The sequence below is a fragment of the Anser anser genome (assembly GCF_964211835.1).
Source record: "Anser anser genome assembly, chromosome: Z".
NCBI classification, from domain to species: domain Eukaryota; kingdom Metazoa; phylum Chordata; class Aves; order Anseriformes; family Anatidae; genus Anser; species Anser anser.
The window spans coordinates 27,815,965-27,842,580 of NC_139723.1; the positions used below are offsets into that span (position 1 = coordinate 27,815,965).

Sequence of the window (26,616 nt, forward strand, 5' to 3'; positions counted from 1 at the left end):
AAAGCCACAGTTCCTTGAGACCACACGCAGAATTAAGCGGGCTCCGGACAATCCTTTAGTAAAATTCTCTAGCATTTTACAGTTTTGCAAGGTGGTTTTTACCTTGGTGAGGGGTGAGTGAATTAGAAAACGCTATTGTAAATATCTCAGCTATAATTGAAGAACTAGAAAATACGTTTGATAAGTTTGCAAAAATAGTACTCTAGAATCAAATAGTATTAGATTTATTAATAACCTCATATGGAGGAGCTCACACTGTAATTAATACTAGTTGCTGTATATATGTAGATCAAACGGGATGAATTTGACTGATCTCAAAAATATTTGGGAAGGAAAAAAAAAAAAAAAAAACAAGATCCTACATAGACTAGCTCAGGATGACACTTCTTGGGGATTTAGAAACTTTTGAGAGAAACTAATTTTGTGATGACCTGAACAGAATTGGCTCAAACAACTATCTGTTGGTATTGTAATAATTATGGCATTGTATATCTATCATCCCCCGTGACATCCGAAGAAGAGTATTGCGCCTTAATGTTGGAAAAACTCAGGAGTGCAGTATGTGAAGAGGTGCAAAAACAACAATAGAAGTAAGAAAAGAAGAGGGGGGAATTGTGAGAAACTAAGTTGTGTTTTTGCAGTAGAGAATTAACTTTCTGTATTCCAAGGTAGCTGTGTAGTCATAAGAAGAAGAAATGCTAAGTAGGTAAGTGGACAGTGCAAGGCCTCACTGTTCCAAAATAAGGTAGAAGCTTGAGGAAAACAGGATGAGCAGTGTGAGAACAGTAAAACAAAGATCACAAGTTCTCAAAGCATAAGAAAGGAGAAATCAAAGGGTTGAAAAAAAGAAAAACTGCACAAATATGGTATAGAGGAGCGTCAAGTAGCTTGTGAACCTGTAGTACTCAGACAATGAGGAAACAGGGGAGGTGAATCAGGCAGCGGGTAATAGGGAATAAAGGTTATGATTATGTTTACTAAAATGCGCTCCTGATTGACAGGACGCCTGCCATTGCAATCGCGAATAAAATAGGTTCGCAGAAGATCCTGTCTGAAGAAAGCTATTTGAGATGTTTCTCACACCCTTCACCAGCCACTTTGCCCTTCTTCAGACACACTGCAGCACCTCGATGTCCTTCTTGTAGTGAGGGGCCCAAAACTGAACACAGTACTCAAGGTGCAGCTTCACCAGAACTGAGTACAGGGCGACGATCACCTCCCTGGTCCTGCTGGCTGCACTGTTCCTGATACAAGCCAGGATGCTGTTGGCTTTCTTGGCCACCTGGGCACACTGCCAGCTCATGTTCAGGTGAGCATCAACTGACACCCCCAGATCCTGTTCCTCTGCACAGCTTTTGAGCCACTCTTCCTAAGCCTGTAGCGTTGCTTGGGGTTGTGCCCAAAGTGCAGGACCTGGTACTTAGACTTGTTCAACTTGATACAGTTGGCCTCAGCCCATCGATCCAACCTGTTCCTACCCTCAAACAGATCAACACTCTTGCCCAACTTGGTGTCGTCTGCAACCTTACTGAGGGTGCACTCAATCCCCTCATCCAGATTATTGATAAATATATTAAAGAGAACTGGCCCCAGTACTGAGCCCTGGGGATGCCACTTGTGACCAGCCTCCAATTGGATTTGGATTTAGCTCCATTCACCACTACTCTTTGGACCCAGCCACCCAGCCAGTTTTTGTTTACCCAGAAGTAGCTTAGTTCAAGTATTATTTCCGATCTACCCCTAAATAAGCGTAAAAATAAAAGACAGGAAAGGAAGAAACCATAGCAGTAGGAATGCTGTTATCCTCATACCACCTAAAACCTCAGCTATATCTGCCCTATTCATTAGTAGAAACTCCTTCTCCTAATCCAAATTTAATTCACCATTAAAGAAAAGAGACACCAGGTGGAGTAGGGCAGTACAAATCTGTAACTCCCATCTGCTATGTTCTAGCAACCATTGTTTTTATAATTTTAGCCATTAAGCCACTAGCCTACGGAAAGGCAGTGAGTAAGAACTCACTGTGCAGAATCTACGTAGTTATGAGGAAAAAGATTCTCCCATTTCTAAAGTGTGGCTGCCATATCTCTGTCTATTCATAATGAGGAAATGGAGAAGCTTACATAAAACTGCTTCTGGGGGCAAACCTTCCATTTAGGTGTACAGTAGCCAATAAGTTGTTCTCCATCTCCCACAAATAAGCCAAAACCTTTTAGGGTTCCATTCACCCAAGAAAGACTGCAATGAAGAACAGTTTATTTTCATCAACAATTCAGATTAAAGTACAGCTCCGTGCCAATTCTCAGTCTAAATATTGCATGTTAATGGGGAACAGTTTTCTGATTTTTCAACTGAAGTACTGTTACTCTGGGGTGGAAAGACTGAAAGAGGTTGGTAAAAAGAAACAAAAAACAGACGAAATTAACCAATTCATCTTCCACCAGCTTCACTCACAGTAATCATTCATATGAGGCAAACATGAAATTTATACTCATAGAACTCAATTTCAGCCAAGACCACAAAACAGTAAGTCCAACAAAAATCAATCGAGAAGGTAGGATGTTCCCTAGCTTTGTCTGGACAAAGTTGTAATCCGTTCTTCATTTTACACTGAATTTGTGAGATAGTTTGATTATATCAGACTTTTTGGGAACAGATAAGGAAAGACAACTCAACGTACTTCAAACATGCTTCAAAAGGCCTGCAAATCTAAATTGTTTTCGCTATGTTCCTAATATGGCCAGTATGCTTCTGAAAGAAGGCTTTGCATTTAATTACTATTCTATTCAAAGGACAGAGGAAAAATAAACATATTTTGAAGAGATATAAGTCATAAACAGTTATGCAAACAACCTTGTGTTGTAAGCCTTGTGATACTTAACTTTCTCCTCACACATCCTTTCTACCTGTTTATTATTTGCAGCTTTCACCTATTACCATTACATAATGAGGATTTCAAAAAAGAAAGGGGTCTATTTTTCCGTGAAATCCTACTATATTAAACGATCAGAACATAAATTCTTCTCTCTGTGTTTCTGCTCAGCAGTCTGATAATGGAGTTACTTAGCAACAGATGAAGCAACTGAACAGTGTTCACTGATCCACATTTCACTGTAAAGTAACACTCACAAAGGCATTATTTAGCTGCTGGTTGCCTCTCGATAGATGCATTTTTGAAGTATAAAATCCATTAGCCTGAGACAAGCCTACATGAAAATCCAGCCATCGTGTACCATCTGTAATGCACTCTAGTTCAAAATCAGTACAAATTGCCCATAAGATTCACATGATTTTGAGCACCTTTGAAAAAAAAAGGAGAAAGAAGAAAAAAACAAAACATACAGACTTCATATATAGAATTTACATGGAAGCAGTGGAAGCTATTTACAAAGCGAAAAACATATCTTCTTCCTAAGCAGACTGACAATCTATGTACTTTAAACAAACACACCAAGGCTGTATGTCAAGCACACTTCTTGGTACAGGAAAAAAAAAAAAAAAAACAATATTACAATTTTGAAAAATGATTTAGGATGAAAACATACGCACACACTTCTGCAAACCACCTCTAAGAGTAGGAAATGAGATGTGCCACAGCAAATATTAACAGTGATTTTATTCTAGAAGACAGTCTTGAAAACAAAAACAACCGACAGAAATTAATAAAGCAAGCAGTCGGTTAGCATTTGCAATCAACCTTCCTTTTAAGGTAACTACACATTATGAAACAATTCTTATCTTTATTTTATTATGAAAGGTTAGCTTACAGTGTTTAATGTTAGTTTAAAATGTTAGTTTACAATAACAAATACAGATTGGCTTGCTTCATCAAGTTTAGTGTTTCACCATTTCAGAGATTAAACCTCCACAACAGCAAGATTTGAAAATATCCTGCCCCAAGCAAGTGGAAAGACTGTCATCTTCAGTAGAAGTAGAAGCAGACTGCTGTCGAGTGGAATCATTCAAGAACACTTTTTTTTTTTTTTAAGCTTCTGCACCAGACAGGACCTGAACAAAGCTGAACAAGCTAAACAAAGTTTTCCAAATATTTATCTTTTTTCTGAAAATTCAGACTGGGCAGCAACTTTAAATAAAATTAATTTTAAAACTACATTCACGAAAAATTGTGCAAGGAGTGAATTTTGGTAAGTTACTTGACAAACACTCAGAAGTGATGAAATAATAAAAAAATCCTATTCATTTGAGAGTAAATATTTTTGTCTGAATATTTTTTTTTAAATGAAAAATTCAAGTTACATTTCCAATAATACCTTTGTATGCAAATATAGCTTAAGTGAAGAACATCTTTCCTGGTTGTCTTAAAAATAAGAAGATCCTTCCTGTGTTCCATTGCAACAGAGAATACTTTTCGGATAATAAAACCACAGAGCTTTTAAGTGTTAAAGTGCTTGGGTTAGATTTCAGGCTATATAGAGAATACAGACTTCAACAACAACAAGTGTGAGACAAACATGGTCAAATCAATACCTTGTCCAAATATTTTGCAGTGATCATACATATACGTAGCTATTTATATATACTGTACAACTTATATTCACATAAAATTGCATAACCTTTCATGCAAACCTTGAAGATGCACAGGTTCTTCCTTTTTCAATGAAAAATATGTAACATTTTGAATCTCCCTATCTTTCTCCAAGTTAATTTTTGTAGTAGCAAGCTTTCCTCTTAAGCTTCTCAGACCTTTCAGTTTTGTTTTTTTTTTCCCCCCACCCTCCAGGTATCATAATAAATATAACAACGACCTTTTCTGACAGACTGGAGAGTTTGTTTTGTTACCAAGGGGAGATGAGGACTAGGAACAACATAATTTTTCTACTTGTGAGCTTTTTTGAGATTCCTGTTTTGGGCATTATCTCCTGTTTCTCAAATTATTACGATTTTTTTTTTAAAACTTTAGTTTTTTAAATAGAAGCCCTACTCAAATTTCTCAAATGAACAGCCTTAGGCATTAGTATATTTGTCTATTTGAATCCAGACATCAAATGAATCAGTGTACAAGGTTTGTTAGAAAACAGCATATATAACTTATTTGTTCCATTTCAGCGGTTTTCAAACCGAAGGTTACAGCCCTGACAATAAGCTGAAAGTTAAGAATTCAGCTGCAGGCAAATTCTTCTACTTACATGCAAGAATAAATAAATAAGGCAAATGCTCTACTATCATTTAGTAGAACTACTATCATTTCGTAGAAACTGGTTCTGAACATAAGAAACCATTACTTCAGAGATCACTTACTATAATTAGGACAAAAGATACTTGTATTACCTCTCAACAACTTCTTTCTATTAGTATGGACACGCTACTGCATCCTGATAAGAAAGTGTCATATTTCAAGAAAAGATAAGTGTTTTATTTGCAGTCAAGAACGCAACTTCCTGAAATCTTTAAGTTTATATAAATCTACATTTTACAGTAGAAAAATATATTGGTATCAATGAAAGAAACATTTCAATGAACTAAACATTCTCCTACACAAACATCTCCCAAACTGTTATTCCTGGAATGTCATGTCAAAAAGCAGAAGTTCGTATGTGTCTGGAATAGCATTAGTTTAAAATGTACTACAAGTCACCTTCTGAGCTATCTCTGTAGAACCAAAGTTGTTACAGTTAAAAGAAATCTGTAAGCAGTTCACTGCCAAAAAGCAGTGAATTCAGACAGAAGTTTTAAACTGATGAAAAGAGAAAGCTTTGACAATGAAAATACCATAGGAAAAAAAACAACTTGACATGTACTTACTAATTTGTTTTCTTGCATGTATATTCTTTGCAACTTCAGACAGCCTTTAGCTATAATGATCATTCCTTCATCTGAGATCTTGTAACACTGCCCAAAATGAATGTCTTTCAATTCTCTGCATTTTGAACCCAGCTGCAATTAATGAAATCAAAGCAAGTATTTAAAAATAAAGAAAAACAATAGGATTTGACTGAGCTAGAAAGTGTTGGGAGTTAAGATTTTTGTGTTGTCCCCTGCCCCTTTAAAAATGATCTTTATTTGCAGATTTTTAAGTACTATATACAAACAAGAAAGATTATAATTATACACTTGACAAAATGACATTGCTAACTACAGTCAACAAAAAGAAGCTAAGAGCTGCACATCAGAACTGCATAATTTATAGGGCATATTTAAGCAAATAAAAATGCCTGCATACTAGACCATCAATAGGATATTTGATTTAATATAACTACTTCATAGCTGACCCTACACACTATTAACAGAAGAATGAAATCTTCTTGCATACCTGAAAAATCTCAATTACATGCTTTTGTGTTGCAAAGAATGTTATTTTAATATTGGTTCCAAATAGTAACTAAGTCCAGTAAAACTCCATGAGCCAGAGGTAGACTGGAGATTACACTTTGAAAGGATTTGATCTCTGTCTCTAAAAAAAAGTATATATTGTCTCTAGAAAATGTATGCCCCTATTAAATCCGTGAAACAGGTACCTTCCTCCTCCATATCCTTGTTTGTATTTGCTGAGAAGCTGAAGGACTAAACATATGAAAGTAATGTGTGGAATGGGTGGTTACCTGCTTTAGGCCTTCGTCGGTGAGTCTGTCTTGATTGCCTACATGCACTTTTTGAATAAGTGGACACTGAGAGGCAACAGCGATGATGGAGGTGTCAGAAAGCTGTTTACACCTGTAAGCGGTATACCTTAGGAGTCCAGGACATTTACATGCTAATATGCATACTCCTTTATCAGATACATTGCGACAATCAGAAATATTGATTTCAGTAATATTCTGGCTTCTTGACACTATCTTTTCCAACAGTTCATCAGTGACCTGCAAGCAAAAACAAATATTTAAATTTAACTTCATCTATAAGCATCTTTTATTCCATTAACACAAAACTGTTTTAAAAATGTGTTTGCATATGCTACTGAAATAATGGAAAGATATGCTTTATGAGGAACATATTACTATAACCAATTTTACAGCTAACTTTAAAGAATTCTGCTCCAATGCTAGTAGTCCTCTTCACATTCTATAGGAAATGAATTCCACTCTTTAGAAGAGAAGGATTCTGTATCAGCACTCTACTTACCTAAGGTAGCATTTACAGAGGAGTAAAAGCTTTGTGTCTCTCTGAAATGCGGCAAGTTTTTACTTAGGCCCTGGCAATCATCCAAGAACTGCTTGCCAACCAGGAAATACTAGTGATGCAGGTGACAATGGGCTTCTTAACAATGGAAAACAGTAACCCAAGGTACCAGTGAAAAGAGAAGAGAAGGAAAGGACACCATAACAGAAAGAAAGGTATTTCAAAAACAGACATTTCCTCCAGCGATTTGCTCAGTTTAAAAACAGAATACTTGTACATTTTAAATGTTAGCAGATGAAAGACCATTAAATCAAAGATACATCCACTATTTTCCCAGAGTTCCTTTGAAGAACAGAGACATCCGCTTTGTGCCTGCACATATTGTTAACTAACATGTCAATAATTTTAGAAGATGCCAGCCCTACAAAGCAAGCAAGAAAGGTAAGATAGTCTTCGTGCTGAAGCATATAAGTTAACACAAGACAAACAAAACCAAACCAGGTAAGACAAAATACATTAAATTTCCTTGCTTTGAAAAGAAGTTTGATTTCAAAACACCTGAGGTGATACATGAAAAAGTCTGTCTAACAAAACCATACAATACTTATCTGCCATTTAGCACAGATGAGATTTAACTTAAAGCCTGGAGACAGCAACAGAGAGGAACATATATCCTTTCCATTTTTCTCTTATATAGTCAAGAAACAAACACTTTCTTTGCTGCATTCAAACTGTTTTCCATTAGCAGCAAGTCTGATCTTTTTCTTGTTATTTCATCAGACAGCTGTTAGCTAGAAAACATGACAAATTGAAAAAAAAAAGCAAAAAACCTACCAAACAAATAAAAAACACACACAATATCTCTTCAAGCACCACCCCTGACCCACACACACACAAAAAAGCCACCAAACATTCCACACACAAGGATAGAGTTAATAATTGTGCTTAACCTTGTTCAAGAACTCATTGAGGAATTGGCAGGACAGGTTTCTTAGGGCAATGCCAAAACTAATAAAATTCAATGAGATCCTAACACACCTAATAGCTAAAAATATTAAACAAACAAACAAACAAACAAACTAACCCTTTGTAGTAGAAATAAAGCTACGTCTCAAGGCAATGAAGAGGGAAGTGATTTGACACATAGTACTTTCACAACAAAAGAAAATGGATCCCTGGTTCAAGTGTGTCTGATTTTTGTTAAGTGACTCCAAAGCAATCTAATACATAACATTTCCACAGTGGTTCAGAATTATGTTAGTTAGTAACTCTAAGACAACTTGTATGGTTTTCTATGAATTGGTGATCTGAAAATAATATCCCATGTACACTCTATGCCCAACCCAGACGAACAGCTTCTTGAAATGGGAACCTGCAACAGTCATTCCCCTGCATCCATTATTTTCATAAAACTCCCAAGAAATTGTTTTTAAAAAGCTCTGTGATTAACAAAGTAACAAGAAGCCTACATGGACAAACAACACAGGCACCCTTAAACAACCTCTCCAAACACGATAGTCTAGGCTCTGTAAGAATCTTACTAAACAAAATCCATGAATCCCAGAAATATTAAGTCTAGGATTGGCTAAAAAAATATCAAAAAGACAAAATCTGTCTTCTCAGTAGGAGAAGACATCAGTGGCATCATCAAAACTTGTTAAAGCAAACAGACCAAGGACCAACTGCAGAACCATTGTTCAAACTAAAGCATCCTCAAAAATTACAAGTACATCTCTCAATCAGTATAAGATCTGATAGCTCTTATGGATATAACTACCACTACCTGATGTAGACCTGAGACACGTAACCCACAATCCACTTCAAACAGCACTTGTGCTCATGCCGTTTTACAATAATCAAGGGAAGCTACAGTCAAAACAGTTAATATAAGGGTTCTGACATTTTCAGCCTCTAGTATGAAACTTATTGAAAGCACAGGTATCACCACTTAATGGGTTTCTTTTGTTTGCCTTTGGTCAGAAGTACAAGTTCTGAGAACAAATTTTAAGTCATCAAAACACAATTTTTCCACAATAATGCCTTCATACCTGTTGACGACTACTGAGATCCAGGTGCTTCCAAAACTGAAAATCTAAACACAGGTCACGCCAATATTTACACACTAATGATGCTGAAAGGCAGCGCTCATTCAGGGATAAATTGGAAAATATCTGTAAAGAAAGGGAAAAAAAGTATTATTTGTCAGAAGTCATCATGAGAGACATTATTTTTTTTTGTTATTAACCTGTCTTGTAAAAGATGGAGAAATATTAGCATGCAATGCTTGACTCTTCTATAAGTTACATACAACTAGATGAGTCACGGACGATAATAAAAACCTACACACCACAACAGCTGACAATATTAGTATGTCACATTGGTATAACCCACAACAAAATATGTCCTACTTATGTACTCATTTCTTAGACAAAATTTAGAATGTGCTTTTGAGATTGCATACTTCAAGAATTATAAATACAGTATTAGATCCAATTGTAGCCTGCATGGATTATTTGCTAGCCATAGGAATCATGGAATCATAGAATGGCTCGGGATGGAAGGGACCTTAAAAATCATCTATCTCCAACCTCCCTGCCATAGGCAGGGATGCCACCCACTAGATCAGGTTGGCCAAGGCGCCATCCAACCTGGCCTTGAACACCTCCAGGGATGGGGCATCCACAGCTTCTCTGGGCAACCTGTGCCAGTGCCTCACTATTGTTACAGTGAAGAATTTCCTCCTAATGTCTAGTCAAAGCTATCCTCTTTTAGTTTAAGACCATTTCCCCTTGTCCTATCATCATCTAACCAAGTAAAGAGTCCTTCTCCATTCTTTTTAGAGGACCTCTAAGTATCGAAAGGCCACAACGAGGTCTCCCCAGAGCTTTCTCTTCTCCAGGCTGAACAGCCCCAGCTCTCTCAGCCCTACTTCACAGGAGACGTGCTCCAGTCCTCTGATCATTTTTGGGGCCCTCCTCTGGACCTGCTCTAACAGCCTCACATCCTTCTTGTGCTGGGGGCCCCACACCTGGCTGCAGCACTCCAGGTGGGGCCTCACAAGGGCAGAGCAGAGGGGGACAATCACTTCCCTCCACCTGCTGGCCACCCCTCTGTTGATGCAGCCCAGGATGCAGTTGGCCTTCTGGGCTACAAGCAAACACTCCTGGCTGAGGCTGGGACTTCTGTCCACCAGAACCCACAAGTCCTCTGCAGGGCAGCTCTCAGTGAGTTCTTTTCCCAGTCTGTACTCCAAAAAGTAAATAAAGGTGTTCTCATTTCTACTCTGTATCAGATAGGAAGACCTTTCCTATGTTTTCAATTCAGTAAAGAAATAAAACATCATAAGGGCACTAGAACATCAGTTTTTGGGGAAGGAGGCATGGGATAGTGGAGTAAATCAGCAGAGCAAATCAGTGTCATACAAGAAAACTAAGCATAGAATTAACATTTTATACCTCAACAAAGTATTCATAGTATTTAACATAGAATTCACATTTTATACCTCAAGGTTTGAGTGCTGTAACAGCCTGCAAAACAAAGAATTAACTGCAACTTTACAGCAGGCTCATAAGCTGCTGTTGTTTCTATTATATTCAGTCCTTCCTCAGAAGTACTATTGTTAAAAAGATTGAAAAGGTGTATCAAGACTTAAATGTGAATACACTCTGTAACCACAAATGAACTTTAATTTGCAAGTCATCCTGCAACAACAACAAAAAAAAGGCAATCATAGCATCAGGATACATGTAAAGGAATACAGCCTGCAAAACATGAAAGAGTCCTCCCACTCAGTACTTGGATGTCCTCACCAGTTAAGTAGAAGCACTAGGGATAATCTCAAGCAATGTGCTCAAGAAAACCTGAAAGTACAGTGGTTTCCTATGGACACATCAGATGTGTAGAAAACACAAAAACAGTCAGAGAAAAGATTGACTATTCATTTTCTTGGATTAAACTGTCCTAAAGAGGGAACAAACAAAAGAACAACACTTTCATCATCTTTGCAGTAAATAGGACAATTAGTCTCAAAAATCGTTAGATTTCTAAAGTAAAGGATCAGAATATAATACCCAGTAACTCAAATAACTTCCTTCATTGTAAGGCCTCCTGGGAATGAGGAGGTGCTTGGCCATTCCTGAAAGATCTGACAGTGATAATACGGAAAAGTCAAATTCACCACCTCCTGCAGTTGCTTGCAAGATTCAACATTTACAACGTTTTCTCCTACCTCTGAAAAAGTCAAGTCTCTTATGTAGGACTCTTTACCATCCTTTAGGAGTCTGCGTGGACCCTATCCTCATGAAAGCCTGTGCTCGATCATCACCAGTGTGAATGAGGGCTTCCCACCAGGGCATCAGTGGAACATGGGATACAAATGTGGATGAAACTGCCTGTTTCCTCCCTTCAGGTCTTTGGATTGGTGACTCTGAGCACAAAGCAAGGAGACGGCTGTGATCAGCATCCGAAAAATACCATAATCTCTGGTCAAGCTGGGAAAATGCACTAAACAGAAAGACTTGGCATCTGATATTCCTATTGCTACAGTGTAGTTTTAACCATTAGAAATAGAAATCAGTCTGATGATTCTCTGCAACTCTAAGCTACTAAAGCAGTAGGGAACTTGAGTTCCTACTGCCAGCAGGAAACAGAAGACCAAACTTTTTAAGTTACAAAAATCTCTGAAGAGAACAAGGCAACATGATCCATGCTATGTTTGGATGAACATCAGACTGACTGTAGCTAATACTAAGAAGGGATGCTGAGGCTGGCAGTATAAATTACTTTAAACTAGCCAATCCTTGCTACAGTGGGAAATAAATATGCTCAATTATGAAAATATCACCATTACTTTGAGAAACGAGAGCACAAAGTACTTAAAACAAGAACACAGCAAACACAGAACTGGAAAGGCTGTTTCTAATCCAGCTGCCAATGTAAGTAAGAAAGCCTTTGCGTTATTTTTCTTTAAACTGCCATCCTACCAAAAGCTGAATGTCCACACCAAATCACAGACCTACTGCTAAGTCCAGCATGAGACAGCAGTAGCAATGCGAAAACAAAAAGGACACCAGCTTGATTCAGTACTTGGCATGGACAGTGTTTCTGCACTAACAATATTATTTGGGGGAAAAAAAAAATCTGAAAGTGTTTGAGGTCATGTTGTAGCCAACACAGTATGCATCTCTAGCTGCAAAGACAAGTAAGGAGTCTGCAGGTGTTGCAAATTGGCTTATTAAAGAAACAGTAACAAGAGGGAGCCACTAGAGGGAAAAGCAGGTGCTGACAAAGTTGTTGCACTCCAAGTTCCAGAAGGGAAAGGCGCAGGCCCACAAGAAGTTACACAAACCACAGGTGTTCAAGGACCAGGCCTTCTGCTTTATTTTTAATTTTTAGGGTTTCATTAGTTAATTTAATCCCTGATACTTTACAGGCCAGTAATGACCTAGCTGCCCCAGTGTATTGGGTTCAATGGCAGGGTTCGGGGGTGGGGGGGGGGGCTGCAGTGGCAGCCCCCCGTGAGAAGAATCCAGAAGCCACCCCGTGGCAGATAAGGGACAATTTCAGCCGGCCCCAAGGGGGCCCACCGCTGCCCAGAGTCAAGCCATGAGCAACACAGTCTGTGCCTCTGTGACAGCACATCCAAGAAAACGAAAAACAAACAAAAACCTGCTGCTCAACAGCAGGTGGGAGAGCAAGGAGGAGAAACCTCCCCGCAGACACCAAAGTCAGCGCAGAAGGAGGGGGTGGAGGCACTCCAGGCCCCGGAGCCAAAGCCCCCTGCGGCCTGTGGAGAGGCCCCTGGTGGAGCAGGCTGCCCCCCCCCACCCCCCCCCCCCCCACCCCCGTACCCCCCTTCTCGAACCTTGGGAAACTGACCAAACACCACAGCAAATATACCAAAACTTCTAGACTGTTACTTAGATAATGCCTTCATCCTCTTTCCCTGCTCATTCAACTTCAAACAGCTCTGTCAAACACTACATACCACACCTTTAATACCTTCAATAGCCCTTTTTAACACTTCTTATCTTTCTCCAGCCTGTACTTTCACCAAAGGCTCAGTCATTGGCCAACTTAATTCCATACCTTTCTCCCTCCAGGATGCTGAAAACATCCCATCAAAGCCTGTCCTCGCTAGGATTCAGGCCGCAACACAGGCAGCCTTCCTTGCCTGCCATTCTTTCATCTCTCTTCCTCTCCTTTCTCCCCCTGAAGATTTTCTTCCTCTTTCTCCAACCCTCTGCCTCACTACCTGCTACACTGTCAATACCATTAGTTTCGCACTCTGCTTTTCCTTCTCATCTCCCCTCCTGACATACACCTTCAGGGCCTCCCGCAGGAGGGCCCCCCACAGTGACTGTTCACTACATCCTCCCACCCTCCGGAGCCCCCCCCCTCCCCATGTATCTGACCAGGCTCCAACCACAATGAACTTTCAAGAGCCCCCAGGACACCGGGTCCCCAGGACTCACCCCGAGCACTCCCCCACCCCGACCCCGAGTCTCCCACATGACCCCTGTGCTGCGCACTATCACCACTCCAGCCAGGATCGGCAGGTGGGCACCCCTGCTCTGCAGGTATTACTCCCTGTCCCAAAGGATGAACTCCTTCCCATTCTTGTATAGCAGCTCTCCTCCTGATTCTTCCCATTTCTTCCCCTGTAAACAACATACTTATAGACATCATTTCCCCCCAAGAGTATAAGTTAGGTCCTAGGAACTGGTCTAATTGTTCAGCTAGCCTGATGGGGTCCTCAATTAAAGACTTCATCTCCTTCTTAAAACCCCTAACACCTCTCTGCCGGTAAGGTGGGGGGGGGGAGTTCACCTAAGAGGATACACAGTTAGGGTTAGTACTGTTAGTATCAGGGAAGGCAAAATTCTCAATATCTCTTCTACCTTGTTCTAGTTCTTGCCAGAGCCTAGAGTACGCTTCTTCTCTAGGGACAGTGTTAATTGCAGTCCCTGTCTCCCTTCCTGGAGCAACTGCTGCTGCCACCGGTGCAATATTAGGATTATAGGGAGCATAATTTGGCTCCTTCTCCGAAAATGGAATCTTATTGTTTACATATAAATTTAAAGCCTGAATTTTCATCAGACCCGTACTTTGGCCAAAATACTGCTGTTTCCTTAATTGGTTCTTTTGTCCAGACCGATATACAATATTTAACCATTTTCTTCTTTTATCATCTCCTCTAATTTTGGGATTATTTTTCCAATTTCTTATAATTCTTCAGGAAGAACTATCAGTAGGCACTCCCCCAGGGATATCTCCCTGTCCCCTGGAACTCATATTTCCCATTTTTCCTAGCCCTTGTCAGTGTGCTGCTACAGAAATTTCCCTCCTGCAGGGTACAACACACTAACGTTCCGATTCTGGAAAATGGGGGTGTACTGCCAAGCACTTCCCTGTGCAAGGGGTACCGCACACCTATGAGTTTACCAGATTCCCTGGTGTATTGCCAAGCACTTCCCCGTGCAAGGGCTTACCGTACATCAAATTTCCCGAGACTCTTCCTTTCTCTTCCTTATCTCATGCTTCGTCCGTCTCCAGCTGTGCCCCTTGCAGAGCTACGGAACCACAGATCAGGACCCCACACTCACTTCGTACAAAAGTATGTCTCAATCACACGTCACACAGAGTCTCACCTGACCCCTAAGGCAATACTTAATATTTCCTACCATGGTCTGTGCACAGAGTTACCGGATCAATTCTCAAACCTGGAGTGCCTACCTTCTTCCCTTCCCCACTACTTCATGGATCCTGCCTCTTTAATCAGTCTCGGGCCCTCTGTCAGCTCTCCGCAGAACCGCCACCGTAGATGCACAGGACCGCTGCTGAAATCAGTGGGGCATGCCTTCCTGCTGCTGCAGCGGTGGGGCTCCTCAGTACGTGACTGGCTCCTGGACGAGTCCCCAAATTGTGAGAAACACTCTGCAGCCAATAGCTTAGGCTCAGGTAAGGATCTCAGTGAAGTAGTAATTTATTCGCAATTGCAATGGCGGGTGTCCCACAAGCAGAAGCGTACCTACTAGTCACACAGTATGGTTTATATACTTTATTTCTCGATAGCTGGGACCCTCCCCTGTTTCCCCATTGACTGGGTAATGCAGGTTCACAATCTATCTGATGCTTCACAGACAATGCATGGCCTTCAGCTGCTGGCCTGTTAAATTTCAAATTGCTTTTGACTTTTTTACTGTTTGAAGTGGTAATGTTTCTTCACTTATCTGACTTGACCTAACACCGTGATTTTCACCTAATTGTTCTAAGGAGTCTGGTTGTCTGCATTTTACAAGGTCGCCTGCTAAGTTTTCTTACCACTGCAAGCATATCTCAATACCACATTCCTTACCTTTAAACAATGTAACTCTGCAAAAACAACATTTTTATTCCCACAGCTGGTAGGGTGCTATGTTTTGGATCAGGACGAGAAGAGTGCTGATAACATGCTGATGTTTTAATTGTTGCAGAGCAGTGCTTACACCAAGCCAAGGACTTTTCAGCTTCTTGCTCTGTTCTGCCAGCGAGCAGGCTAGGGGTGCAGCAGGAGCTGGGAGGGGACAGACCCAGGACAGCTGACCCAAAGTGGCCAAAGGGGTATTCCATACCATCTGACGTCATGTTAAACAATATATAGGGGTGGCCGGCCGGAGTGGGGGGCCGGCTTCTCAGGGATAGGCTGGGCATCGGTCAGCGGGTGGTGAGCAATTGCATTGTGCATCATTTGTTTTGTACACATTATTAGTAGTAGTACTATTATCATTATTATTATTATTGTTATTACTATTTTCCTGTCTTAATAAACTGTCTTTATCTCAACTCACAGGCTTCACTTTCCCGTTTCTCACCCCCAACCCGGAGAGGGAGAGGGGAGGGTGAACGAATGGCTGTGTGGTGTTTAGCTGCCGACCGGGTTAAACCACAACAAGAGGCTACATTCAGAGACAGTAGCTGATCCTGAGTAAGAGTTTGCAACGTTAGATTGGTGTCTGATTAGCCAACTGAATCAACTCAGTCTGCAATTACGCAATTACCCTACAGAGCAAAAAGGAAGCAGCAGGAATATGCAGCTAGAGGTTACAAAGTGATAGACGCTGCTCTTAGCAGCCACTTGCTAACAGACTGGCCTAGTTGCAATGCAAAACCCAACTTTAATTTCTGTCCCTACAAAGTTAACAGGAGATACTGATGCCATACCTTTCATATTAATGTGAAGAAAGGGTTCCAACTAATGAGCAGATTATCTTTACTTGAAAGAGCTGATAGTCTTAATCCCAGCTACCCACGCTGTCCTCACTACAAGAGGCCTGTGCTGCTTGTGAATCACCACAACAGTTTAAGATGGAGATGATGAAACATGCAAAAAATCTGTTAAAGAACAAACACAGACACTTCTGAACAAGATAAACGGATAAATGCATAGGAAATGAAAACACCTTGCAATTACTTTACTTTGTATTCAAACAGTGCCCAACTTGTAAGATTATTACTCCTCTCCGTAACACATATGGACATATTCAGGGATGTAGAGCAATCCTAGAAAGACTTAAACATTATTAGGAAAAGTTTTACTGGACATGCTAGGCCCCAGGGCAAGGGTGAGTGTCAAGGCACCTGCCCTCAGGAGAAGCAGTAACTTCATCCCAAGACTTCTATCTTCCCCATCACACAAGTAATTCTGTAATGTGAAAACCTACATGCTTACATGAAACCCAACTTTTCGCACGTACCTTTGGAAGGCAAGACAACTACTTGCTTTTACAATTCTGCAACAAATCACAGAACATATCAAGACATCTTACAGAACTGTACTACTGACAGTAACGTCCACATTACCTTTGCTTCTACTAGCATACCTTTCTTTTTCTAAATATGCCCTTCCCATGCACTTCCATAAGTTCAGCAAGTCACACAGCCACAGCACAGTGCAGTTAAAGCTGGTTCATTTCCCTACTGCAGTCATAGAGTCACAGTGAGCTTCATGAAAACAAATCAATGGCACTGTGTTGGACATGGATAAAGAATAAGAAGTTAATCAGACTAGTTAAGATTGAAAGATCATTTACCTCTCTGCACCAACCGCAAAGTTGCTAAAACTTCTTCCATTATTCTCAATACTTGAAACAAGTTTTAGACAGCACAAACTAATGGGAACACTAGCTTAAGAGGGAAAAAAAGACAGCATTGCTACAGTGACTCTGAACTTGTGGATAAAGTCCAATCTGAGTAATGTATTTTGATCCCTCTCTCTGTCTTCTGACCAGGACAAAAAAGTACCAAGCTACTAGAATATGTATATCCTTTTTTTTTTCATGTGATTTGTTTTTAAAACCAAAGATCCTAGCTCTGGTCTGTCTGATGACTTTTGAACCCTGGTATCTTTCTTTTTTTAAATAAAAAATGAACCCTCCTTATATCACACAGATAATCTTAAATGCAATGCTAGTAATTTAGTATCAACATTATCAAAAGCAAACACGCAATCTTAGTAAAGCAAGGAAAGAATGTGGGGAAAAAAAAGTCAATCAGTTGAGTAAAAATGCAAGAAAATGAACCAGTAGTACTCGAAATAACAATAATGTATTTATGAAAATCTTATGCTAAATAAAATACACACACATCTTCCATTCACTGCACATTACCTCTGAGCTAAAAATCGATGTCTATGCTGCAAACAGAGCAGAAAGTGTTCATGATTTCTCAAAAAGAAAGTAGTAAATTGATAGAGAAGATGTCAAAAAGGTCAACCATTCATTCTAAAAGCTCCTTTCCCAGTTGTGGAGCAAGTTAAGTACACCTAGATCATCCCTGATAAGGCCATCCCACTTGTTCAAAAGGAATAAATAAATAAAAATCCCAGCACCTTACACATCCTCAAAGACAGGAAACAAGCTTTGCCAAAACTAACTGTTCTCACAGTGTGTCATTTTCCAAGTATCTCACCGAAATTTCCCTCACATCAAATTAAACATATTGTTTCTTGTTATATGACAAAGAACAGGAACACAGTAAAGCTTCTTATCGATTTTCTCACAACAGAGGAGTGCGTGTCAGTCTCCCCTTAGAACAGAAGTGTTGTTCAGTTTGAACAGTATCTTCAAGCTGTCATCACAGGCCATGTTTCCACAGTCTGTAGGTCTCCTTTGATTCCTTTCCAATTTGTCTGTGGGCTTTCCAAGCAGACCCCCGTGCCTTATGCAGTACTCCTCCAGAGGCCTTACGAACACCAAGAAGATGAGAAAATTTCTCTTTTGTGCTCCACATAGACAGTTCCTGTTAATACAGCTCTGCTAAAGGAGGACGTGCTCCCTCCGCCTGCCCCGGGTGCTGCAGCAGCAGCACACAGTATATGTGCGCCTTTCAGTCCAGCAGATTGAGTGGCATGGAAACAAATGCCACGGATACCAGAGGACCCAGGACGCAGAAAAAGTATTACAGGTGATTAGAAGTATATGTAGAGCATAAGATCCAGCATGGACAGATGTCTGTCAGTTGCTAGATACTTTGTTTACTCTGGATGAAGAAAAAATACTTTGATTTTGCAGAAGAACGGAGAACAGGCTGTAGCCCAGCACAATGGAACCACACAGCCAGAACAAGAACCAGGTGGGAATTACCAGACACAGGCTGGGGTTGACGAACCTAGAACTTGTAAAAATAGGTTAATAACTGCAGCAGAGGCAGCAAAATGAATGGTAAATTTCCAAACCTGACTCAGAGGGGAAGCTGGTTTTTAGATTTGTGCAAGACCTAAGGGCAATTAATAAATAGGTAGTAATACCCCACCCAGTAGTCTCTGATGCATTAACCTTGTAATAACCAGCAGATGTGAAATATTTCTCTGTAATTGATTTCTATGAAGCTTTCTTCAGTACTCCAATACATAACGATTCTCAGTATATATCTGCCTTTACATAAGAGGGGCAACAAATAACGTGGACTGCATTACCACAAGGATTTGCAGGATCAACTACAACATTTTCAAAGATTTTAGACATGCAGTGTTCCATTACCAATTAACCCTGTGCAGATTCAGCATGCTGTTGATTTGCTAATTGCTAGTTCAAAAAGGGAAAGTTGTGTAAAAGATAGAAAGGCTTTACTGGTTGCTTTAGCTGAAAGAGGCCACCAAGTTCCCCAAGCTAAATTGCTATTTTGTAAAGAAGTGGAATATACAGGATATGCATTATCCGAAAGAGGCAGAAAAACATCTTCAGAGTGAATAATATACATTCAGTATACATTTAAGCCTATAAAAAAGAAACAGATCAGAGCATTTTTAGGCACTGCAGGATTTTGCAGACCCTGTTTATCAGTCCTTTGCAAAACAGCTGCACCATTGGTGGCCTGTGCAAAAGCAGACACCAAAGAAGCACTGTAACAGACTTCAGATTCTGACAAAGTATTTGTAACATTGAAGAAAGCTTTGATGACAGCACCCACATTTGGGATGCCAAGTTACAGTAAGCCATTCCATTTATTTGTGCATGAAAGAACACAAGTGGCCTATGGGGGTCTTGGCTGGGATGCACCCAGTGGGTTACTGTTCAGCCCAGTTATTAAATGCATGCAGGTATGTGTTAAAATAACAGCCTCAGCTGCACTGATTTTCAAGAAAATTATCAGAACATTGTGTTAGGACAACCATTGATTGTAAACACCTCACATGAGGTTAACAAAGGCCAAGTGCAAAGTCCTGCATTTGGGCTGGGGCAATCCAAAGCACAAATACAGGCTGGGCAGAGAATGGATTGAGAGCAGCCCTGAGGAGAAGAACATGGGAGTGCTAAGAGGTGCTGGGGGGGCTGTTTAACATAAGCCAGCAATGTGCGCTTGCAGTTCAGAAAACCTGGGCTGCACCAAAAGCAGCGTGGCCAGCAGGGTGAGGGAAGTGATTGTCCCCCTCTGCTCTGCTCTTGTGAGACCCCCCTGGAGACCTGTGTTCAGCTCTGGGGCACCCAGTGTGAGAAACTAAGTTGTGTTTTTGCAGTAGAGAATTAATTTTCTGTATTCCAAGGTAGCTGTGTAGTCATAAGAAGAAGAAATGCTAAGTAGGTAAGTGGACAGTGTAAGGCCTCACTGTTCCAAAATAAGGTAGAAGCTTGAGGAAAACAGGATGAGCAGTGTGAGAACAGTAAAACAAAGATCACAAGTTCTCAAAGCATAAGAAAGGAGAAATCAAAGGGTTGAAAAAAAGAAAAACTGCACAAATATGGTATAGAGGAGCGTCGAGTAGCTTGTGAACCTGTAGTACTCAGACAATGAGGAAACAGGGGAGGTGATCAGGCGGCGGGTAACAGGGAATAAAGGTTATGACTATGTTTACTAAAATGTGCTCCTGATTGACAGGACACCCGCCATTGCAATCGCGAATAAAATAGGTTCACAGAAGATCCTGTCTGAAGAAAATTATTTGAGATGTTTCTCACACCAGCACAAGGACATTGGCCCATTAGAGTGAGTCCAGAGGAGGACCATGAAGATGATCAGAGGGCTGGAGCACCTCTCCTATGAAGACAGGCTGAGTGAGCTGGGGGTGTTCAGCCTGGAGAAGAGAAGGCTCCGGGGAGACCTTACAGTGGCCTTCTAGTACCCAAAGGGGACCTAGAGGAAAGCTGGAGAGGGACTCTTTGTCAGGGACTGTGGTGACAGGACAATGGGGAATGGTTTTAAACTAAAATAAGGTGGATTTAGATTGGATATAAGGAAGGAATTCTTCACTCAGAGGGTGGTGAGGCCTTGGCACAGGCTGCCCATAGAAGCTGTGGATGCCCCATCCCTGGAAGTGCTCAAGGCCAGGCTGGATGGGGCTTTGAGAAACCTGCTCTAGCAGGAGGTGTCCCTGCCCATGGCAGGGGTTTGGAATTAGATGGTCTTTAAGGTCCCTTTCAACCCAAACCATTCTGTGATTCTAAGTCAAACTGAATTTAACTAAATGTGTGTCTCAAGTGTTGAGTTTTCAGAGACTCCAGAAGTACCGACTGCTGTTGCCAACAGCAAAGAACACCCTCTTCAGAAGGTGAAATGTCTTGCACCCAGCTACCTCATTACAGTTACCAGATGAAGGGAAACTACATCATGGCTGTGTAGAGGTCACCCAAAAATCAAGAGAAGGTAAGTGCAGACCTTACAGATATACCCCTGCCAACTCCAGACTTGACTGCTTTTGTAGATGGATCATCTTATGATCTGGAAGGAAGGAGAATAAAAAGGTATGACATCGTAACTCGGAACTAGGTACTAGGAGCAGAGAGCCTCTCACAAACACCGAGCTCACGCAGCTGAGCTGACAGCCCTGACAGAAGCCAGAGGGGAAGCATGGGGGAAGAAAGTGAACATCTACACAGTCTTGAAATATGCCTCTGTTATCTGCTGTGCTATAGGACAGTTGCAAAAACAGAAGTGGTACCCAAACAGTGAATGTTGAACAGATTAAAATTTTATTAGAAGCTACTAATCTCCCAGAAGAGATTAGTGGCAGCACAGACTGAAGAAACAACTGTCCCAACCTGGAAGGCAGATGTAAGCATGGTACAGTTCTTATTAAAAGATGTAGTGACCGGGTTTGGAACCCCAGAAGAGATTGATTCAGACCACGGGAGCCATTACAGAGCTCAGGTTTTAAAAAGGTTATATGAAACATTAGGCATCACCCAACAATTGCATAACCCTTTTCGTCCACAACAGTCAGGTAAAATTGAAAAATAGCTTATCTAAAATTTGAGCAGAAACCAATCTGAAGTGGACAGATGCCCTATCTATTGCTTTAATGCATATAAGATGGAGGCCAAAGCAGATAGGATTAATGCTAGCTGAGGTATTATTTGGGATAAATTTGTAGATTCCAAATAGCTAAGTAGCTGCACAGACTAACTTCTTGGAAGGGGATGAGAGGCTAACTCCATAGTTGTCAGAAATGCGTACTTATACAAAATCCTCCCAATGCCAAGCTCAGCTACAGCAACAAGTGTCTTTTAGGAGGGAAAATGCAGCCTTATGAACCAGGTAATTACGTATGAATGAAAAGAAAAATCAGCTAAGCCCAGGGTGGGATGGGCCTATTTTGGTATTGTTCACTTTCTTTTCTGCTGTATGCGTAAAAGGAAAGAACACTCCGATACATCATCCTGATGTAAAATTTGTCAGGACTAAAGAAGTCAAAACTATTTCCATCCTTTGAAAATTATATGAAAAAAGACAATTGCATGGTCCGAGATAAGAAAAATATACTTGTCATTAACTGTAGTAAATACAGGCTTAATAATATTACTAGTGGTGCTATTTTTAATCCTTAATCTTTGTTAAGGATTAAGGCAGAGGGAAAGATGAATGCTACTGATTACAAAAACAGATAAAAACAAATATAGCATTCCGTTTGGTGTGAGCTGAGATGGACTGTAAGAACAAATACAGAATAATGACTGAGTCAGATTAAAAAAACAACTATTATTCTATAACCAAGAGCTGACAAAGCAGTGTGTAAAATCCTGTTTGAAGATGGGAAATTCAATTCGAAACTGCTAATTGAGCATGAAGAAGTTTTTACAAAATGCTACTGGTATGATATCTTTATAAAATAGTCACCCAGGGTCACTGAAACGTTACATTTACTGACACACCCTGCTGTAATTTTATTGATTTAAATGTTCTTGCTGTTTGTATGGACTGTTCGCTTGCCCATGAAAACTCAGACTGCATTTTTAAGTTACGTATGATATGCTCTGATATTGAGGAAGGTATAGGCATGGGTGGCCAAAAGAGGAGACTGTGAGTAAAGTGCCTGCCGCTCTGCACCTGCCCTGCGTTACCTGTCCGTAGGGGAAGGCGCGCTGTTCTCCTGGCAGCCAGGCACTGCTCGCTTTGCCTCTGCCCAGAGCTGCGAGCACTGGCCTGAGCACTCTCATGGGATGCACCAGGAGCAGCAAACTGATCATCCAACAAAAACACCCCAAGTCCTGTTTTGAGAACACTTCAGCAAAGAGCAAGGACTCGGGGAGATGTAACGGAGGGGGGAGGCAACAGAAGGCCGTACCTGTCCCATGCCAGGAGCCCTGCTCTGCATGGAAAGGAGAGGAGATGGTCCAAGGGCCAGCACTGCTGTGGGGGCACAACCAGACACGTCTGCACAGTGTTTTATTGCAAACTGCGTATATGAACTACTGCAAACTGCAGTGGGGGAGCTGTCTCCTCATTTCCCTAATGGAGGAGGGGTCTCATGATCATCACCAAACTTTAGTAAAACTCTGTAAATCTACTGTTGAGTCCTGTTTCCTCCTTGGTGGGGAACGTCCCAAGTCACCTCTGTGACAGAGTCCTGAAGCTGTCATTGCTTGTCCTTGTATTAAGTTTTTTTTCCTCCACTGACTATTATGAAAAGGTTATTAAGACTTTGTGTATATTTGTCTCCCATCATCCCACAATAAAGTAGGATCTTTGGAGAAGGGTTCATATTTAGGACATAGTATCTGTACCAAAACCCAGCAGGCCTTTAGGTCCCTGTATAATCCAGTTAATGAGAAGACTCCTCAGAAATCTGCAGTTAAAAGTCCCATAACAGAACAGGATGACGAGGAAGCACCTAAAACAAAAACAACAATCACCACACACACGCAAATCTAGCTAAGGACTTAGGGGCAACTAAAAAACCGCGTAAGAATACTGGTAAAGAGTTTATTCCTTGCTGCTAGTATTAAAGGCAAGATTCTTCAAAAACCCTGCAGAAGGAGCTAGGCTACAGAGACTAAAGAGACTCAGCTACTGGGAGGTAGGGGACCAGTAGGAAAGGAACAAGTCAAAAAACTTGGAAGTACAGATACCATCAAGGTACTGTTTCAATGCGAAGTAGAAAGCCATCCAGAAAAGCATTTAAACTAGTCCACAGGTGAGAGGGGCATGACATATCCTCACTATTAAAAGAGCTGGTTTATGACAGAGTTAGATTACAATTTTTAAAAACATGAAACTGAAAAGTGCTGAATTAACTACAGAAGAAGTCATACCACTAATCTGAAAAAATGTTTAAGGTGTACCAGTTGATTTCAAATCTTAAAACAGAAAAACATCAGGGATAACATGGTCTTAAATTAACAGTGGCCAACAGATGGACTCTTTAGTAAAACTACAAGGCCAACTTTCAGTCATGCAATCAGAGAAGAGACTAATTCAGATATGACAGCTCATGATTTTTATACATCTGCATGTCCTGGTTTTAGCTAGGATAGAGTTAATTTTCCTCCTAGTAGCTGGTAGGGTGCTATGTTTCGGATTTAGGATGAGAATAATGTTGATAACAAACTGATGTTCCAATCGTTGCAGAGCAGTGCTTACACCAAGCCAAGGACTTTTCAGCTTCTCACACTGTCCTGCCAGCGAGCAGGCTAGGGGTGCAGTAGGAGTTGGGAGGGGACAGACCCAGGACGACTGACCCAAAGTGGCCAAAGAGGTATTCCATACCATATGGCATCATGCTAAACAATATATAGGGGTGGCTAGCCAGGGTGGGTGACCGGCTGCTCAGGGATAGGCTGGGCATCAGTCAACGGGTGGTGAGCAATTGCATTGTGCATCACTTGTTTTGTACATATTAATATTATTATTTTATTTTCTGTCCTAATAAACTGTCTCTATCTCAACCCACAGGCTACAGTTCTCTCGTTTCTCTCCCCCATCCCAGAGAGGGAGGGGGGAGGGTGAGCAAACGGCTGTGTGGTTAGCTGCCAGCCGGGTTAAACCACAACACTGCCAAAGGGAATTTGAGTAATGAATCTATAAAACACGGTGTGCCCTTACAAGGCAGGTGACACGTATCAATATATGCACCTCAAAAAACAAAACAAAATGATGTGCACGACAGAGAGTAGACGGCCCATGTTTGACAACAGCAGAGTGAGCATTCGGGAAATACCTCCTACACCGGGGTTGCACAACGAGCAGCACAGACCTGCTCACAGATAGGACGAGTGCCCTGCCTCTCACTCCTCCATTATCACACCCTGCTTTACGTTCAGCCATCTGACCCCAGAGTAAACTGCTCCAGGACTCTGAGCTCTGCACCCCAGCACGTAAAGACACACTTGCATCACTGTGGAGGACATCACAGACCCCAGCTCCAGCCAGGAGAGTGTTTTTACCTAAGGTTTAGGTGAAGAAAGACGAGGACATTCTAACTAGACCGCCAGAGTAGCTTAAAAGTGAAAAGTTACTTGAAAAGAGAACAGTAACAGCGGGAGAGCCACGGGACACAAGGCAAGACCGGGGTTTGAAGATACAAAAGTAAGAGGCTGCCAGGGAAGGTGGTTGAAGGGACTCGGCTCCCTGGGGGGTTTATCAGGGCGACGGCTGCGTTTCGGGGCCGCCCCCCCGCTCCTGCCCCGCGACCCACCTTGAGGAGGATGGAGGGCGGCAGCTGGTTGATGTCGGGGGCGGCCAGCGGCTCTCGGCAGCCGTCTCCGGGGTGTTCCTGCGGCTCCTGGCAGCCCACCGGGCCGCTCCTCTCTTCCTCCGGATCCTTCTCGCCCTCGGCCGGGGGCGGCGGAGGCGGCGGGGCGGGCTGCCCCCCTCCGCTCCCCTCGCTGCCGTCCGCGCCGTCCGAGGGCAGGGCGCGCGGCTGGGGCTCGCCGGTCGGGCACTGGCAGGCGGCGGCCTCGGTCTCGGCGCTGGCGGCGGCGCTGGCGGCGTTGCAGCGCGGCTGCTTGCAGGGCGGGCAGGCGGGCAGGCCGGCGGCCCCCTTGCGCTTGCACACCATGTCGGAGAGCGCCTCGGTAGGCGGCCCGGCCGGTCCCGGGAGGAGGCCCCGCAGCGGCGAGGGCAGCAGGCCCGAGAGCAGCAGGCGCTGGCGGCGGCCCCGCGGCTGCCAGGCGGCGGGCGGCAGGCGGAGGAGGAGGAGGCGGCGGGCGGAGGGCGGCAGCGGGTGCCCGCCGGGCGGCGTGGGCGCGGCGGTGGGCGGGCTGGCGCCGTGCACGACGAAGCAGAGCATGCAGGGCCCCCGCAGGAAGCAGCGGCGGCTCCGCGCCGCCACCTTCCTCCGCCGGCGGCGGCGGCGGCGGTGGGTGGTGGCGGCGCTGTCCCGGCTCCGGCTGGTGGCCCCCTTGGCGAGCAGGTGGCCCATATAGGAGGCGGCGGAGGAAAGGGCCCGCGGGGCGTCACCGGCGGGCGGCGCCGGGCGCTGCCATGCTGCCGGCGGCAGGTGGCGGCGCCGGGGGACGGCGGGGCGGGTTCCGGGACGCGGAGCGGGGAGGGAGAAGGAGGGACAGGGAGGGACAGGGAGGGAGGCTTCCCCTGCCGCCGCCGGGGCACGGCAGGCGGCGCTGCCGGCGGGACGCTGCGGGGCACGGGCGCCGGCGGCCGGCGGGGGCGCTGCGAGCCCTCCGGAGGAGCTCGGCGCCCTCCGGAAAGCTTTGGAGGGGCTGGGAGGCGGTGCAGAGGGCCGGGTCGGTGCTCAGATCGGCGCCGAAAACACGGGATCTGGGGCAAAACCGGCCGGGAAGGCGGCGAAGGGGCGCAGTGCGTGCGGCTGCGCAGGACTGCGAGCGCCGA

At 42.8% G+C, this 26,616-nt stretch overlaps 1 protein-coding gene across 5 annotated transcripts in view; it reads right to left on the reverse strand.

Annotated features, from left to right (window-relative positions):
* The window catches only part of FBXL17 (F-box and leucine rich repeat protein 17), a 331,304-nt gene extending 304,978 nt beyond the window's left edge, over positions 1 to 26,326 (reverse strand). For 4 of the 5 annotated variants that reach the window (XM_083818776.1, XM_083818778.1, XM_083818780.1 and 1 more), the window contains exons 1-4: positions 25,463 to 26,326; positions 9,126 to 9,248; positions 6,561 to 6,818; positions 5,764 to 5,895 (exon numbers count right to left, since the gene is read on the reverse strand). In XM_083818776.1, coding sequence (XP_083674902.1) covers positions 5,764 to 5,895; positions 6,561 to 6,818; positions 9,126 to 9,248; positions 25,463 to 26,188 — 1,239 coding nt within the window. In that variant the 5' untranslated portion in view covers positions 26,189 to 26,326. The remainder of the gene's footprint in view (positions 1 to 5,763; positions 5,896 to 6,560; positions 6,819 to 9,125; positions 9,249 to 25,462) is intronic. The other variant, XM_083818777.1, reaches the window with a different exon arrangement.
* Between the last annotated feature and the right edge of the window lie 290 nt (positions 26,327 to 26,616).